This window comes from Salmo salar, chromosome ssa13, assembly GCF_905237065.1.
Source record: "Salmo salar chromosome ssa13, Ssal_v3.1, whole genome shotgun sequence".
Lineage (NCBI taxonomy): Eukaryota > Metazoa > Chordata > Actinopteri > Salmoniformes > Salmonidae > Salmo > Salmo salar.
In genome coordinates this window covers 98679238-98694872 of record NC_059454.1, presented here as the reverse complement: position 1 = coordinate 98694872, position 15635 = coordinate 98679238, and the positions used below count along the sequence as shown (strand labels likewise).

The window sequence follows — 15635 nt, the reverse complement described above, 5'->3', positions numbered from 1 at the left end:
GAAAGAGGAGGAGACAGGACTCGGGTAGTGGCAGAAGAGGAGAGGAGGGAACAGGACTCAGGTGGTGGCAGAAGAGAAGAGGAGGCGACAGGATTTAGGTGGTGGCAGAAGTGGAGAGGAGGGGACAGGACTCGGGTATTGGCGGAAGAGGAGAGGAGAGAACAGGAGTCAGGTAGTGGCGGAAGAGGAGAAGAGGGGACAGGGCTCAGGTAGTGGCAGAAGAGGAGGGGACAGGACTCAAGTAGTGGCAGAAGAGGAGAGGAGGGGACAGGACTCGGGTAGTGGCAGAAGAGGAGAGGAGGGGACAGGACTCGGGTAGTGGCAGAAGTGGCGAGGCGGGGACAGGACTCAGGTAGTGGCAGAAGTGGGGAGGAGGGGACAGGACTCGAGTAGTTGCAGAAGAGGAGGGGACAGGACTCGGCTAGTGGCAGTAGAGGAGAAGAGGGAACAGGACTCAGGTGGTGGCAGAAGAGAAGAGGAGAGGAGGCGACAGGGCTTAGGTAGTGGCAGAAGTAGAGAGGAGGGGACAGGACTCAGGTAGTGGCAGAAGAGGGGAGGAGAGAACAGGACTCAGGTAGTGGCAGAAGAGGGGAGAAGAGGGCACAGGACTCAGGTAGTGGCAGAAGAGAAGAAGAGGGAACAGGACTCAGGTAGTGGCAGAAGTGGAGAGGAGGGTACAGGACTCGGGTAGTGGCAAAAGAGATAGAGGAGGGGACAGGACTCAGGTAGTGGCAGAAGTGGAGAGGAGGGACAGGAGTCAGGTAGTGGCAGAAGAGGAGAGGAGGGGACAGGGCTCAGGTTGTGGCAGAAGAGGAGAGGAGGGACAGGGCTCAGGTTGTGGCAGAAGAGGAGGGGACAGGACTCAAGTAGTGGCAGAAGAGGAGAGGAGGGGACAGGACTTGGGTAGTGGCAGAAGTGGAGAGGGGGGACAGGACTCGGGTAGTGGCAGAAGAGGAGGGGACAGGACTCGAGTAGTTGCAGAAAAGGAGGGGACAGGACTCGGGTAGTTGCAGAAGAGGAGAAGAGGGAACAGGACTCAGGTGGTGGCAGAAGAGGAGAGGAGGCGACGGGGCTTAGGTAGTGGCAGAAGTGGAGAGGAGGGGACAGGACTCGGGTAGTGGCAGAAGAGGAGAGGAGGGGACAGGACTCAGGTAGTGGCAGAAGTGGCGAGGCGGGGACAGGACTCAGGTAGTGGCAGAAGTGGGGAGGAGGGGACAGGACTCATGTAGTGGCAGAAGAGGAGAGGAGGGGACAGGACTCGGGTAGTGGGAGAGGAGGGGACAGGACTCGAGTAGTTGCAGAAGAGGAGGGGACAGGACTCAAGTAGTGGCAGAAGAGGAGAGGAGGGGACAGGACTTGGGTAGTGGCAGAAAAGGAGAGGAGGGGACAGGGCTCAGGTTGTGGCAGAAGAGGAGGGGACAGGACTCAAGTAGTGGCAGAAGAGGAGAGGAGGGGACAGGACTTGGGTAGTGGCAGAAGTGGAGAGGGGGGGACAGGACTCGGGTAGTGGCAGAAGAGGAGGGGACAGGACTCGGGTAGTAGGAGAGGAGTGGACAGGACTCGAGTAGTTGCAGAAAAGGAGGAGACAGGACTCGGGTAGTGGCAGAAGAGGAGAAGAGGGAACAGGACTCAGGTGGTGGCAGAAGAGGAGAGGAGGCGACGGGGCTTAGGTAGCGGCAGAAGTGGAGAGGAGGGGACAGGACTCGGGTATTGTCGGAAGAGGAGAGGAGAGAACAGGAGTCAGGTAGTGGCGGAAGAGGAGAAGAGGGGACAGGGCTCAGGTAGTGGCAGAAGAGGAGGGGACAGGACTCAGGTAGTGGCAGAAGTGGCGAGGCGGGGACAGGACTCAGGTAGTGGCAGAAGTGGAGAGGAGGGGACAGGACTCATGTAGTGGCAGAAGCGGAGAGGAGGGGACAGGACTCGGGTAGTGGGAGAGGAGGGGACAGGACTCGAGTAGTTGCAGAAGAGGAGGGGACAGGACTCGGGTAGTGGCAGAAGAGGAGAAGAGGGAACAGGACTCAGGTGGTGGCAGAAGAGAAGAGGAGAGGAGGCGACAGGGCTTAGGTAGTGGCAGAAGTAGAGAGGAGGGGACAGGACTCGGGTATTGGCGGAAGAGGAGAGGAGAAAACAGGACTCAGGTAGTGGCGGAAGAGAAGAAGAGGGGACAGGGCTCAGGTAGTGGCAGAAGAGGAGAGAGGGGAAAGGACTCAAGTAGTGGCAGAAGAGGAGAGAGGACAACTCGGTAGTGGCAGAAGAGAGGAGGGGAAAGGACTCAAGTAGTGGCAGAAGAGGAGAGGAGGGGACAGGACTCGGGTAGTGGCAAAAGAGATAGAGGAGGGGACAGGTCTCAGGTAGTGGCAGAAGAGGAGAGAAGGGGAAAGGACTCAAGTAGTGGCAGAAGAGGAGAGGAGGGGACAGGACTCGGGTAGTGGCAGAAGAGGAGAGGAGGGGAAAGGACTCAAGTAGTGGCAGAAGAGGAGAGGAGGGGACAGGACTCGGGAAGTGGCAGAAGAGGAGAGGAGGGGACAGAAGTCGGGTAGTGGCAGAAGAGAAGAGGAGGGGACAGGACTCAGGTAGTGGCAGAAGAGGGGAGGAGAGAACAGGACTCAGGTAGTGGCAGAAGAGGGAACAGGACTCAGGTAGTGGCAGAAGAGAAGAAGACGGAACAGGACTCAGGTAGTGGCAGAAGTGGAGAGGAGGGGACAGGACTCGGGTAGTGGCAAAAGAGATAGGAGGGGATAGGACTCAGGTAGTGGCAGAAGTGGAGAGGAGGGGACAGGAGTCAGGTAGTGGCAGAAGAGGAGAGGAGGGGACAGGGCTCAGGTAGTGGCAGAAGAGGAGGGGACAGGACTCAAGTAGTGGCAGAAGAGGAGAGGAGGGGACAGGACTCGGGTAGTGGCAGAAGAGGAGAGGAGGGGACAGGACTCAGGGAAGTGGCAGAAGAGGAGAGGAGGGGACAGAAGTCGGGTAGTGGCAGAAGAGAAGAGGAGGGGACAGGACTCAGTTTGTGGCAGAAGAGGGGAGGAGAGAACAGGACTCAGGTAGTCGCAGAAGAGGGGAGAAGAGGGAACAGGACTCAGGTAGTGGCAGAAGAGAAGAAGAGGGAACAGGACTCAGGTAGTGGCAGAAGTGGAGAGGAGGGGACAGGACTCGGGTAGTGGCAAAAGAGATAGAGGAGGGGACAGGACTCAGGTAGTGGCAGAAGTGGAGAGGAGGGGACAGGAGTCAGGTAGTGGCAGAAGAGGAGAGGAGGGGACAGGGCTCAGGTTGTGGCAGAAAAGGAGAGGAGGGTACAGGGCTCAGGTTGTGGCAGAAGAGGAGGGGACAGGACTCAAGTAGTGGCAGAAGAGGAGAGGAGGGGACAGGACTTGGGTAGTGGCAGAAGTGGAGAGGGGGGGACAGGACTCGGGTAGTGGCAGAAGAGGAGGGGACAGGACTCGGGTAGTAGGAGAGGAGTGGACAGGACTCGAGTAGTTGCAGAAAAGGAGGAGACAGGACTCGGGTAGTGGCAGAAGAGGAGAAGAGGGAACAGGACTCAGGTGGTGGCAGAAGAGGAGAGGAGGCGACGGGGCTTAGGTGGTGGCAGAAGTGGAGAGGAGGGGACAGGACTCGGGTATTGGCGGAAGAGGAGAGGAGAGAACAGGAGTCAGGTAGTGGCGGAAGAGGAGAAGAGGGGACAGGGCTCAGGTAGTGGCAGAAGAGGAGGGGACAGGACTCAAGTAGTGGCAGAAGAGGAGAGGAGGGGACAGGACTCGGGTAGTGGCAGAAGAGGAGAGGAGGGGACAGGACTCAGGTAGTGGCAGAAGTGGCGAGGCGGGGACAGGACTCAGGTAGTGGCAGAAGTGGGGAGGAGGGGACAGGACTCGAGTAGTTTCAGAAGAGGAGGGGACAGGACTCGGCTAGTGGCAGTAGAGGAGAAGAGGGAACAGGACTCAGGTGGTTGCAGAAGAGAAGAGGAGAGGAGGCGACAGGGCTTAGGTAGTGGCAGAAGTAGAGAGGAGGGGACAGGACTCAGGTAGTGGCAGAAGAGGGGAGGAGAGAACAGGACTCAGGTAGTGGCAGAAGAGGGGAGAAGAGGGCACAGGACTCAGGTAGTGGCAGAAGAGAAGAAGAGGGAACAGGACTCAGGTAGTGGCAGAAGTGGAGAGGAGGGTACAGGACTCGGGTAGTGGCAAGAGAGATAGAGGAGGGGACAGGACTCAGGTAGTGGCAGAAGTGGAGAGGAGGGGACAGGAGTCAGGTAGTGGCAGAAGAGGAGAGGAGGGGACAGGGCTCAGGTTGTGGCAGAAGAGGAGAGGAGGGGACAGGGCTCAGGTTGTGGCAGAAGAGGAGGGGACAGGACTCAAGTAGTGGCAGAAGAGGAGAGGAGGGGACAGGACTTGGGTAGTGGCAGAAGTGGAGAGGGGGGACAGGACTCGGGTAGTGGCAGAAGAGGAGGGGACAGGACTCGAGTAGTTGCAGAAAAGGAGGGGACAGGACTCGGGTAGTGGCAGAAGAGGAGAAGAGGGAACAGGACTCAGGTGGTGGCAGAAGAGGAGAGGAGGCGACGGGGCTTAGGTAGTGGCAGAAGTGGAGGGGGGGGACAGGACTCGGGTAGTGGCAGAAGAGGAGAGGAGGGGACAGGACTCAGGTAGTGGCAGAAGTGGCGAGGCGGGGACAGGACTCAGGTAGTGGCAGAATTGGGGAGGAGGGGACAGGACTCATGTAGTGGCAGAAGAGGAGAGGAGGGGACAGGACTCGGGTAGTGGGAGAGGAGGGGACAGGACTCGAGTAGTTGCAGAAGAGGAGGGGACAGGACTCGGGTAGTGGCAGAAGAGGAGAAGAGGGAACAGGACTCAGGTGGTGGCAGAAGAGAAGAGGAGAGGAGGCGACAGGGCTTAGGTAGTGGCAGAAGTAGAGAGGAGGGGACAGGACTCGGGTATTGGCGGAAGAGGAGAGGAGAAAACAGGACTCAGGTAGTGGCGGAAGAGAAGAAGAGGGGACAGGGCTCAGGTAGTGGCAGAAGAGGAGGGGACAGGACTCAAGTAGTGGCTGAAGAGGAGAGGAGGGGACAGGACTCGGGTAGTGGCAGAAGAGGAGAGGAGGGGACAGGACTCGGGTAGTGGGAGAGGAGGGGACAGGACTCGAGTAGTTGCAGAAGAGGAGGGGACAGGACTCGGGTAGTGGCAGAAGAGGAGAAGAGGGAACAGGACTCAGGTGGTGGCAGAAGAGAAGAGGAGAGGAGGCGACAGGGCTTAGGTAGTGGCAGAAGTAGAGAGGAGGGGACAGGACTCGGGTATTGGCAGAAGAGGAGAGGAGAAAACAGGACTCAGGTAGTGGCGGAAGAGAAGAAGAGGGGACAGGGCTCAGGTAGTGGCAGAAGAGGAGGGGACAGGACTCAAGTAGTGGCTGAAGAGGAGAGGAGGGGACAGGACTCGGGTAGTGGCAGAAGAGGAGAGGAGGGGACAGGACTCGGGTAGTGGCAGAAGTTGAGAGGAGGGGACAGGACTCAGGTAGTGGCAGAAGTGGAGAGGAGGGGACAGGGTTCAAGTATTGGCAGAAGAGGAGAGGGAGGGACAGGACTCGGGTAGTGGCAGAAGAGGCGGGGACAGGACTCGGGTATTGGCAGAGGAGGAGAAGAGGGAACAGGACTCAGGTGGTGGCAGAAGAGGAGAGGAGGCAACAGGGCTTAGGTAGTGGCAGAAGTGGAGAGGAGGGGACAGGACTCGTGTATTGGCGGAAGAGGAGAGGAGAGAACAGGACTCAGGTTGTGGCGGAAGAGAAGAAGAGGGGACAGGGCTCAGGTAGTGGCAGAAGAGGAGGGGACAGGACTCAAGTAGTGGCAGAAGAGGAGAGGAGGGGACAGGACTCGGGTAGTGGCAGAAGAGGAGAGGAGGGGACAGGACTCAGGTAGTGGCAGAAGAGGAGAGGAGAGAACAGGACTCAGGTAGTGGCAGAAGAGGAGAAGAGGGAACAGGACTCAGGTAGTGGCAGAAGAGGAGAAGAGGGAACAGGACTCAGGTAGTGGCAGAAGAGGAGAAGAGGGAACAGGACTCAGGTAGTGGCAGAAGAGGAGAGGAGGCGACAGGGCTTAGGTAGTGGCAGAAGTGGGGAGGAGGGGACAGGACTCGGGTAGTGGCAAAAGAGATAGAGGAGGGGACAGGTCTCAGGTAGTGGCAGAAGAGGAGAGGAGGGGAAAGGACTCAAGTAGTGGCAGAAGAGGAGAGGAGGGGACAGGACTCGGGTAGTGGCAGAAGAGGAGAGGAGGGGAAAGGACTCAAGTAGTGGAAGAAGAGGAGAGGAGGGGACAGGACTCGGGAAGTGGCAGAAGAGGAGAGGAGGGGACAGAAGTCGGGTAGTGGCAGAAGAGAAGAGGAGGGGACAGGACTCAGTTTGTGGCAGAAGAGGGGAGGAGAGAACAGGACTCAGGTAGTCGCAGAAGAGGGGAGAATAGGGAACAGGACTCAGGTAGTGGCAGAAGAGAAGAAGAGGGAACAGGACTCAGGTAGTGGCAGAAGTGGAGAGGAGGGGACAGGACTCGGGTAGTGGCAAAAGAGATAGAGGAGGGGACAGGACTCAGGTAGTGGCAGAAGTGGAGAGGAGGGGACAGGAGTCAGGTAGTGGCAGAAGAGGAGAGGAGGGGACAGGGCTCAGGTTGTGGCAGAAAAGGAGAGGAGGGGACAGGGCTCAGGTTGTGGCAGAAGAGGAGGGGACAGGACTCAAGTAGTGGCAGAAGAGGAGAGGAGGGGACAGGACTTGGGTAGTGGCAGAAGTGGAGAGGGGGGGACAGGACTCGGGTAGTGGCAGAAGAGGAGGGGACAGGACTCGGGTAGTAGGAGAGGAGTGGACAGGACTCTAGTAGTTGCAGAAAAGGAGGAGACAGGACTCGGGTAGTGGCAGAAGAGGAGAAGAGGGAACAGGACTCAGGTGGTGGCAGAAGAGGAGAGGAGGCGACGGGGTTTAGGTGGTGGCAGAAGTGGAGAGGAGGGGACAGGACTCGGGTATTGGCGGAAGAGGAGAGGAGAGAACAGGAGTCAGGTAGTGGCAGAAGAGGAGAAGAGGGGACAGGGCTCAGGTAGTGGCAGAAGAGGAGGGGACAGGACTCAAGTAGTGGCAGAAGAGGAGAGGAGGGGACAGGACTCGGGTAGTGGCAGAAGAGGAGAGGAGGGGACAGGACTCAGGTAGTGGCAGAAGTGGCGAGGCGGGGACAGGACTCAGGTAGTGGCAGAAGTGGGGAGGAGGGGACAGGACTCGAGTAGTTGCAGAAGAGGAGGGGACAGGACTCGGCTAGTGGCAGTAGAGGAGAAGAGGGAACAGGACTCAGGTGGTGGCAGAAGAGAAGAGGAGAGGAGGCGACAGGGCTTAGGTAGTGGCAGAAGTAGAGAGGAGGGGACAGGACTCAGGTAGTGGCAGAAGAGGGGAGGAGAGAACAGGACTCAGGTAGTGGCAGAAGAGGGGAGAAGAGGGCACAGGACTCAGGTAGTGGCAGAAGAGAAGAAGAGGGAACAGGACTCAGGTAGTGGCAGAAGTGGAGAGGAGGGTACAGGACTCGGGTAGTGGCAAAAGAGATAGAGGAGGGGACAGGACTCAGGTAGTGGCAGAAGTGGAGAGGAGGGGACAGGAGTCAGGTAGTGGCAGAAGAGGAGAGGAGGGGACAGGGCTCAGGTTGTGGCAGAAGAGGAGAGGAGGGGACAGGGCTCAGGTTGTGGCAGAAGAGGAGGGGACAGGACTCAAGTAGTGGCAGAAGAGGAGAGGAGGGGACAGGACTTGGGTAGTGGCAGAAGTGGAGAGGGGGGACAGGACTCGGGTAGTGGCAGAAGAGGAGGGGACAGGACTCGAGTAGTTGCAGAAAAGGAGGGGACAGGACTCGGGTAGTGGCAGAAGAGGAGAAGAGGGAACAGGACTCAGGTGGTGGCAGAAGAGGAGAGGAGGCGACGGGGCTTAGGTAGTGGCAGAAGTGGAGAGGAGGGGACAGGACTCGGGTAGTGGCAGAAGAGGAGAGGAGGGGACAGGACTCAGGTAGTGGCAGAAGTGGCGAGGCGGGGACAGGACTCAGGTAGTGGCAGAAGTGGGGAGGAGGGGACAGGACTCATGTAGTGGCAGAAGAGGAGAGGAGGGGACAGGACTCGGGTAGTGGGAGAGGAGGGGACAGGACTCGAGTAGTTGCAGAAGAGGAGGGGACAGGACTCGGGTAGTGGCAGAAGAGGAGAAGAGGGAACAGGACTCAGGTGGTGGCAGAAGAGAAGAGGAGAGGAGGCGACAGGGCTTAGGTAGTGGCAGAAGTAGAGAGGAGGGGACAGGACTCGGGTATTGGCGGAAGAGGAGAGGAGAAAACAGGACTCAGGTAGTGGCGGAAGAGAAGAAGAGGGGACAGGGCTCAGGTAGTGGCAGAAGAGGAGGGGACAGGACTCAAGTAGTGGCTGAAGAGGAGAGGAGGGGACAGGACTCGGGTAGTGGCAGAAGAGGAGAGGAGGGGACAGGACTCGGGTAGTGGCAGAAGTGGAGAGGAGGGGACAGGACTCGTGTATTGGCGGAAGAGGAGAGGAGAGAACAGGACTCAGGTAGTGGCGGAAGGGGAGAAGAGGGGACAGGGCTCAGGTAGTGGCAGAAGAGGAGGGGACAGGACTCAAGTAGTGGCAGAAGAGGAGAGGAGGGTGCAGGACTCGGGTAGTGGTAGAAGAGGAGAGGAGGGGACAGGACTCAGGTAGTGGCAGAAGAGGAGAGGAGGGGACAGGACTCAGGTAGTGGCAGAAGTGGTGAGGAGGGGACAGGACTCAGGTAGTGGCAGAAGTGGAGAGGAGGGGACAGGACTCATGTAGTGGCAGAAGAGGAGAGGAGGGGACAGGACTCAGGTAGTGGCAGAAGTGGAGAGGAGGGGACAGGACTCAGGTAGTGGCAGAAGTAGAGAGGAGGGGACAGGACTCAGGTAGTGACAAAAGAGACAGAGGAGGGGACAGGACTCGGGTAGTGGCAGAAGAGGAGAGGAGGGGACAGGACTCAGGTAGTGGCAGAAGTAGAGAGGAGGGGACAGGACTCAGGTAGTGACAAAAGAGACAGAGGAGGGGACAGGACTCAGGTAGTGGCAGAAGAGGAGAGGAGGGGACAGGACAAAGGTAGTGGCAGAGGTGGAGCGGAGGGGACAGGACTTGGGTAGTGGCAGAAGAGGTGAGGAGGGGACAGGAGTCAAGTATTGGCAGAAGAGGAGAGGGAGGGACAGGACTCGGGTAGTTGCAGAATAGGGGAGAAGGGGACAGGACTCGGGTAGTGGCCGAAGAGGAGAGGAAGGGACAGGACTCGGGTAGTGGCCGAAGAGGAGAGGAGGGGACAGGACTCAGGTAGTGGCAGAAGAGGAGAGGAGGGGACAGGACTCAGGTAGTGGCAGAAGAGGAGAGGAGGGGACAGGACTCAGGTAGTGGCAGAAGAGGAGAGGTGGGGACAGGACTCAAGTAGTGGCAGAAAAGGAGAGGAGGGGACAGGACTCGGGTAGTTGCAGAATAGGAGAGAAGGGGACAGGACTCGGGTAGTGGAAGAAGAGGAGAGGAGGGGACATGACTCGGGTAGTGGCAGAAGAGGAGAGGAGGGGACAGGACTCAGGAGGCGGCAGAAGAGGAGAGGACAGGAGAATACATCTACTGCTGTTGCTCCTTCAGTAATTTCCCCTTTGAAAGTACATATATGGGATAATGTTGCCTTCTAGTGGTGTCATGTGGAACTAACTGTAGAGCCTGTCCAGTTCTTGCTCCTCCATTAGCATTACGCACAATATTGTGGGTACATGTATAACAAAACATGTTTACCTTATAATAGCTGGTAATTGTTCCTATACAAGCTGTTTTTTACCAAAAATGTATTGTGAAGACACCCCCCTTAAATTGCCTTATAAATGTGTCTATACTGTACTGAAGCTACTGCAAAGGTCACATAGTAGTATGTTTGTATGAAGTAGACAATTCTAGTAATCAAATACAAGATTTGTACTTCATGTTATTTTAATATGAATGAGTCATAAAGGTTAGTCTGGGCTGTGTCTGTTGTGGGGCAGAGATGCAGAATTTCTGGGTAGAAACCGTGAATCAGATTACCCCTAGGGTTTGTGGCCAATGAAGCACTCTCTTTGAATAGATACCAATTATCATAAATCATGGTTGGACAGATGCTCTCACTTTTCAGTCAGTCATGAATGTTTATGTTGATGATTAAAACATGTCAAACTCATCAACCCTCTCTGTGTAATAGTAGTTGTAACATGACAGTGGCATTCCTCTGATGTCTAATAGTAACAACATGACAGTGACAGTCTCTGATAATAACATGACAGTAATGACTTCTGTGATATGATCCCTCAGGAAAGGCCAGGCCAGTGATCCAACAGATCCCCCGAACCAGAACGATCAACAAAGGAGGTACAGTTAGCTTACAGTACTGCATGCTAAATTCTTAAATTCGGAACCTCTGTCCTCTCTGCAACTGAAGGTCACATCTTTACATCCCTACGTTCCACACAGACTTAGACAAGTCAGATAAACCCAGTGACTTGCCAAGATTGTCATTGATGTGCTGTGTTGTAATGTGGCAGCAGCACCAATCCACCGTTGGAGCTCTACAGGGATAACGATCTACTCAGAGTGGGGTTCTGTTTTTCAGTAGTTACATTAGCCAAGTTCTGGAGTCATTTCTCTAAAAGTCAAAGTTAACATTTGTCCTCTCTCTCTGACAGGTCATACACAAACAACATTCCATCTCATTTATTTTCCCCTCGTCAACTTTTAACCTCGTTTTATTCACCGCTGCCCACCCGCAGGTCACGCTCCCGTGGCAACACCAGTAGTGGCAGCGAGTCCGAGAACTCCACCCGGGAGCATCGTAAAAAGAGGAACCGGTGAGTGATGTCACTCTGCTTTCCCTACAAGGAGACATATCTGTACATATGGCCATTAAATATACAGAATAAAGATATATTGTAAACCACTACTACTACCTCCTATTTTGTACATAGTAGTACCACTAAAAGTACATAGTAATATTTCTCAAAGGTGACAGCCATTCCATAGTAAACTACAACTGTTTCATATGGGGGTATAGCTCCCAAGACTACTATTTCTCTAAGCCAGTGTCTGTAAGGTAAGTATGTATTGAAGAAATACAGCATATCATCAGGCTGCTATTGTCCTCTGAATGATACTATATGTTATTGGGACCCACAATGGTTCCCTAGCTGTGTCATACGATATACTATAGACAGCCTCAAGTGTCTGAATATGTCACGAGCGGATAGAACAGTTTTAAGGGTGAGTCAAGCTCAGGAGACTGAGGTCCGTTGGAACAAACTTGATTTAATAAATCCAAGGGCAAAATCCATATACGGCTGGGAGCACAACAGTCAAAAAGACTAAACGAAGCTCCGCTCAAAATGGCAGACGGGGCGCAGCCCGGCAACCCTAATGCCTATACAATAAGTCGTAAACCAAACAATATAACACCACACGTAACAAAGAACAATCCCGCACGAATCCTAACTAAACACAGACAGACTAAATACCCCCCCACTAATGACAAACACAAAACAGGTACAATCAAAAAACAGACATAACTAACAGACACTGAAACACAGATCGGTGGCAGCTAGTAGGCCAGCGACGACGACTGCCGAGCACCGCCCGACCGAGGAGAGGCGCCACCTTCTGTGGACGTTGTGACAGTATCCCTCCCCTGACGCGCGGGTCCCGCAGCCCGCCGACTCCGGCCTCGGGGACGACCCGGAGGGCGAAGCGCCGGGCGATCCGGGCGGAGGCTGTGGAAATTCCGCAACATGGCTGGATCCAGAATGTCCCTCGCCGGGACCCAGCACCTCTCCTCCGGACCGTACCCCTCCCAGTCCACGAGGTACTGCAGGCCCCCCACCTGACGTCGGGAGTCCAAGATGGCCCGGACTGTATACGCCGGGGCCCCTCCGATGTCCAGGGAGGGCGGGGGTCCTCCCGCACCTCAGCGTCCTGCAGCGGACCAGCTACCACCGGCATGAGGAGAGACACATGAAACGAGGGGTTAATACGGTAATATGTAGGAAGTTGTAACCTATAACACACCTCGTTTATTCTCCTCAGGACTTTGAATGGCCCCACAAATTGCGGACCCAGCTTCCGGCAGGGCAGGCGGAGGGGCAGGTTCCGGGTCGAGAGCCAGACTCTATCCCCTGGGTTAAACACAGTAGCCTCACTGCGGTGGCGGTCAGCACTCTCCTTGTGTCGTTCTCCAGCCCTCTTTATACACTCCTGGACAGCATTCCAGGTCTCCCTAGAGCGCTGGACCCATTCCTCCACCGCAGGAGCCTCTGTCTGGCTCTGTTGCCATGGCACCAGGACCGGCTGATAACCCAACACGACCTGGAAGGGTGACAGGTTAGTAGAGGAGTGGCGCTGAGAGTTCTGGGCCATCTCGGCCCAGGGCACGAACCGCGCCCACTCCCCTGGCCGGTACTGGCAATACGACCGCAGAAACCTGCCTACATCCTGGTTAATGCGCTCTACCTGCCCATTACTCTCGGGGTGGAAACCCGAGGTCAGGCTAACCGAGACCCCCAGCCTCTCCATAAACGACCTCCATACACTGGATGTAAACTGGGGACGCCGATCAGATACGATGTCCTTGGGCACCCCGTAGTGCCGGAAGACGTGGGTGAATAGGGCCTCCGCGGTCTGTAGGGCCGTAGGAAGACCGGGCAACGGAAGCAGACGGCAGGACTTCGAGAACCGATCCACAACAACCAGGATTGTCGTATTCCCCTGAGATGGCGGGAGATCCGTAAGGAAATCCACCGAGAGGTGAGACCAAGGCCGCTGTGGAACAGGGAGGGGCTGTAATTTCCCTCGAGGCAGGTGCCTAGGAGCCTTGCACTGGGCGCACACCGAACAGGAAGAGACATAGTGTCTTACATCCTCAACCAAGGTGGGCCACCAGTACTTCCCCGTCAGGCCTCGCACTGTCCGTTCCACCCCAGGGTGACCCGAGGAGGGTAGAGTGTGGGCCCATCGGATCAAGCGATCGCGAACACCCAGCGGAACGAACTTCAGACCCGCGGGACATTGAGGTGGAGTGGGTTCTGACCGACTCGCCCGCTCGATGTCCGCATCCACCTCCCATACCACCGGTGCCACCAGACATGAAGCAGGGAGTGGGATCGATGGTCCGCTCCTCGGTGTCGTAGAGACGCGACAGTGCGTCGGCCTTCCGGTTCCGAGAACCCGGAATGTACGAAAGGGTAAACTGAAACCTCATAAAGAACATGGCCTACCTGGCTTGATGAGAATTAAGTCTCCTCGCTGCCCGGATGTACTCCAGGTTACGGTGGTCGGTCCAGATCAGAAAAGGGTGACGTGCCCCCTCAAGCCAATATCCCCACACTGTCAAAGCCTTGACCACGGCTAACAACTCCCTGTCCCCCACATCATAGTTGCGCTCCGCCGGGCTCAGCTTCTTAGAAAAGAATGCGCAGGGGCGGAGCTTCGGAGGAACGCCCGAACGCTGCGAAAGAACAGCTCCTACCCCAGCCTCGGACGCGTCCACCTCCACTATGAATGGCAAAGAGGGATCCGGATGCGCCAGCACCGGAGCGTCGGTAAACAGAACCTTCAGACGACGGAAGGCTCTGTCCGCCTCTGCCGACCACCGCAATCGCACCGGACCCCCCTTCATCAGTGAGGTAATGGGAGCTGCCACCTGACCAAAACCCCGGATAAACCTCCGGTAATAATTGGCGAACCCCAAGAACCGCTGCACCTCCATCGTGGTAGGGGTCGGCCAATTACGCACAGCCGTAACGCGGTCATCTTCCATCACCACCCCTGTGGTGGAAATGCGATATCCCAGAAAAGAGACGGCTTGTTTGGAGAACTCACATTTCTCAGCCTTGACGTATAGGTTATGCTCCAGCAGCCGCCCAAGCACTTTACACACCAGAGCTACATACGCGGCGCGTGTGGCGGAGTAGATCAAGATGTCATCAATGTACACCACCACACCCTGTCCGAGCATGTCTCTGAGAACCTCGTCCACAAAGGATTGGAAGACGGCGGGAGCATTTTTTAACCCATACGGCATGACGAGGTACTCATAATGGCCAGATGTGGTACTAAATGCGGTTTTCCACTCGTCTCCATCTCGGATACGACCAGGTTATACGCACTCCTGAGATCTAGTTTGGTGAAGAAGCGCGCCCCGTGAAATGACTCCACGGCCGTAGCAATGAGAGGTAGTGGGTAACTCAACCCTACTGTGATAGAATTTAGACCTCTATAGTCAATGCACGGGCGCAGGCCTCCCCCCTTCTTCTTCACAAAAAAGAAACTCGAGGATATCACAAGGTGAATGCACCAATTTGTAAGTAGCTCTGGATAAGAGCGTCTGCTAAATTACTTAAATGTAAATGTAAAATGAGACGGGTGATTTAGATGGCCGAATGTATCCCTGTCTCAAGGACTCAGTGACGTATGTCTCCATAGCCACTATCTCCTCCTGCGACAGAGGATACACGTGACTTTTAGGAAGGGCCGCGCCAGCCTGGAGGTTTATCACACAATCCCCCTGTCGATGGGGTGGTAATTGAGTCGCCTTCGTTTTACTGAAGGCGATAGCCAAATCGGCATATTCAGAGGGAATGTGTACAGTAGAGACTTGGTCTGGACTCTCCACCGTGGTTGCACCGATGGAAACTCCTATACACCTACCTGAGCACTCCCTCGACCCCCCCTTAAGAGCCCTCTGCCCCCATGAAATCTGAGGATTGTGAGAGACTAGCCAGGGAAGTCCCAGCACCACCGGAAATGCCGGGGAATCAATAAGGAACAGGCTGATATGTTCCTCATGACCCCCCTGCGTCACCATGACCAGTGGCACTGTTACCTCCCTCACTTGGCCAGACCCTAGTGGTCGACTATCTAAAGCGTGCACGGAGAAGGGTTGGTCCAGTTTAACCAGGGGAATCCCTAACTTATCAGCAACCCCACGGTCCATAAAACTCCCAGCTGCGCCTGAATCGACTAGTGCCTTATACTGGGAGTGAGGGGAAAACTCAGAAAAAAAACTGAGACGTATATGTGGTCGACAGGGGGCTCTGGGTGTGTCTGGTGCTGACTCACCTGGGGAGTCGAAGCGGTGCTCTGCCTGCCATCTGAATTCCCAGGAGAACCTCTCCAGCACCGGTCCGCAGTGTGTCCTCTACGGCCACAGTGAGTGCAGGAGAGGCCCCCCCCTCCGGTCCTCCTAGCAGCAGTCCCTCCTAGCTCCATGGGCGTTGGAGCAGGAGGGATGGGAGGTGGAATGAATAGGCCCCGATCGGAACGTCCCCGGGCAGCCAGCAGGTTGTCCAGCCTGATGGACAAATCAATCAACTGGTCCAGGGTGGTGGTATGGTCCCGGCAAGCCAGCTCCCGGCGGACGTCCTCACGTAAACTACACCTGTAGTGGTCAATCAGGGCCCGCTCATTCCACCCCGATCCGGCGGCTAGAGTCCGGAACTCCAGGGTAAAGTCTTGAGCGCTCCTCGTCTCCTGCCTCAGATGAAATAATCGCTCGCCCGCCGCCTTGCCCTCCGGGGGATGATCGAATACCGCCCGGAAGCGGCGAGCGAACTCTGGGTAGTTGTCCTTAGCTGAGTCGGC

At 56.1% G+C, this 15635-nt stretch overlaps 1 protein-coding gene across 2 annotated transcripts in view; it reads left to right on the top strand.

Moving 5' to 3' along the window:
• epb41l4a (erythrocyte membrane protein band 4.1 like 4A) overlaps positions 1–15635 on the top strand; it is a 130341-nt gene that overhangs the window by 103109 nt on the left and 11597 nt on the right. For both annotated transcript variants that reach the window (XM_014138591.2, NM_001165322.1), the window contains 2 exon segments: positions 10326–10382; positions 10781–10858. In XM_014138591.2, coding sequence (XP_013994066.1) covers positions 10326–10382; positions 10781–10858 — 135 coding nt within the window.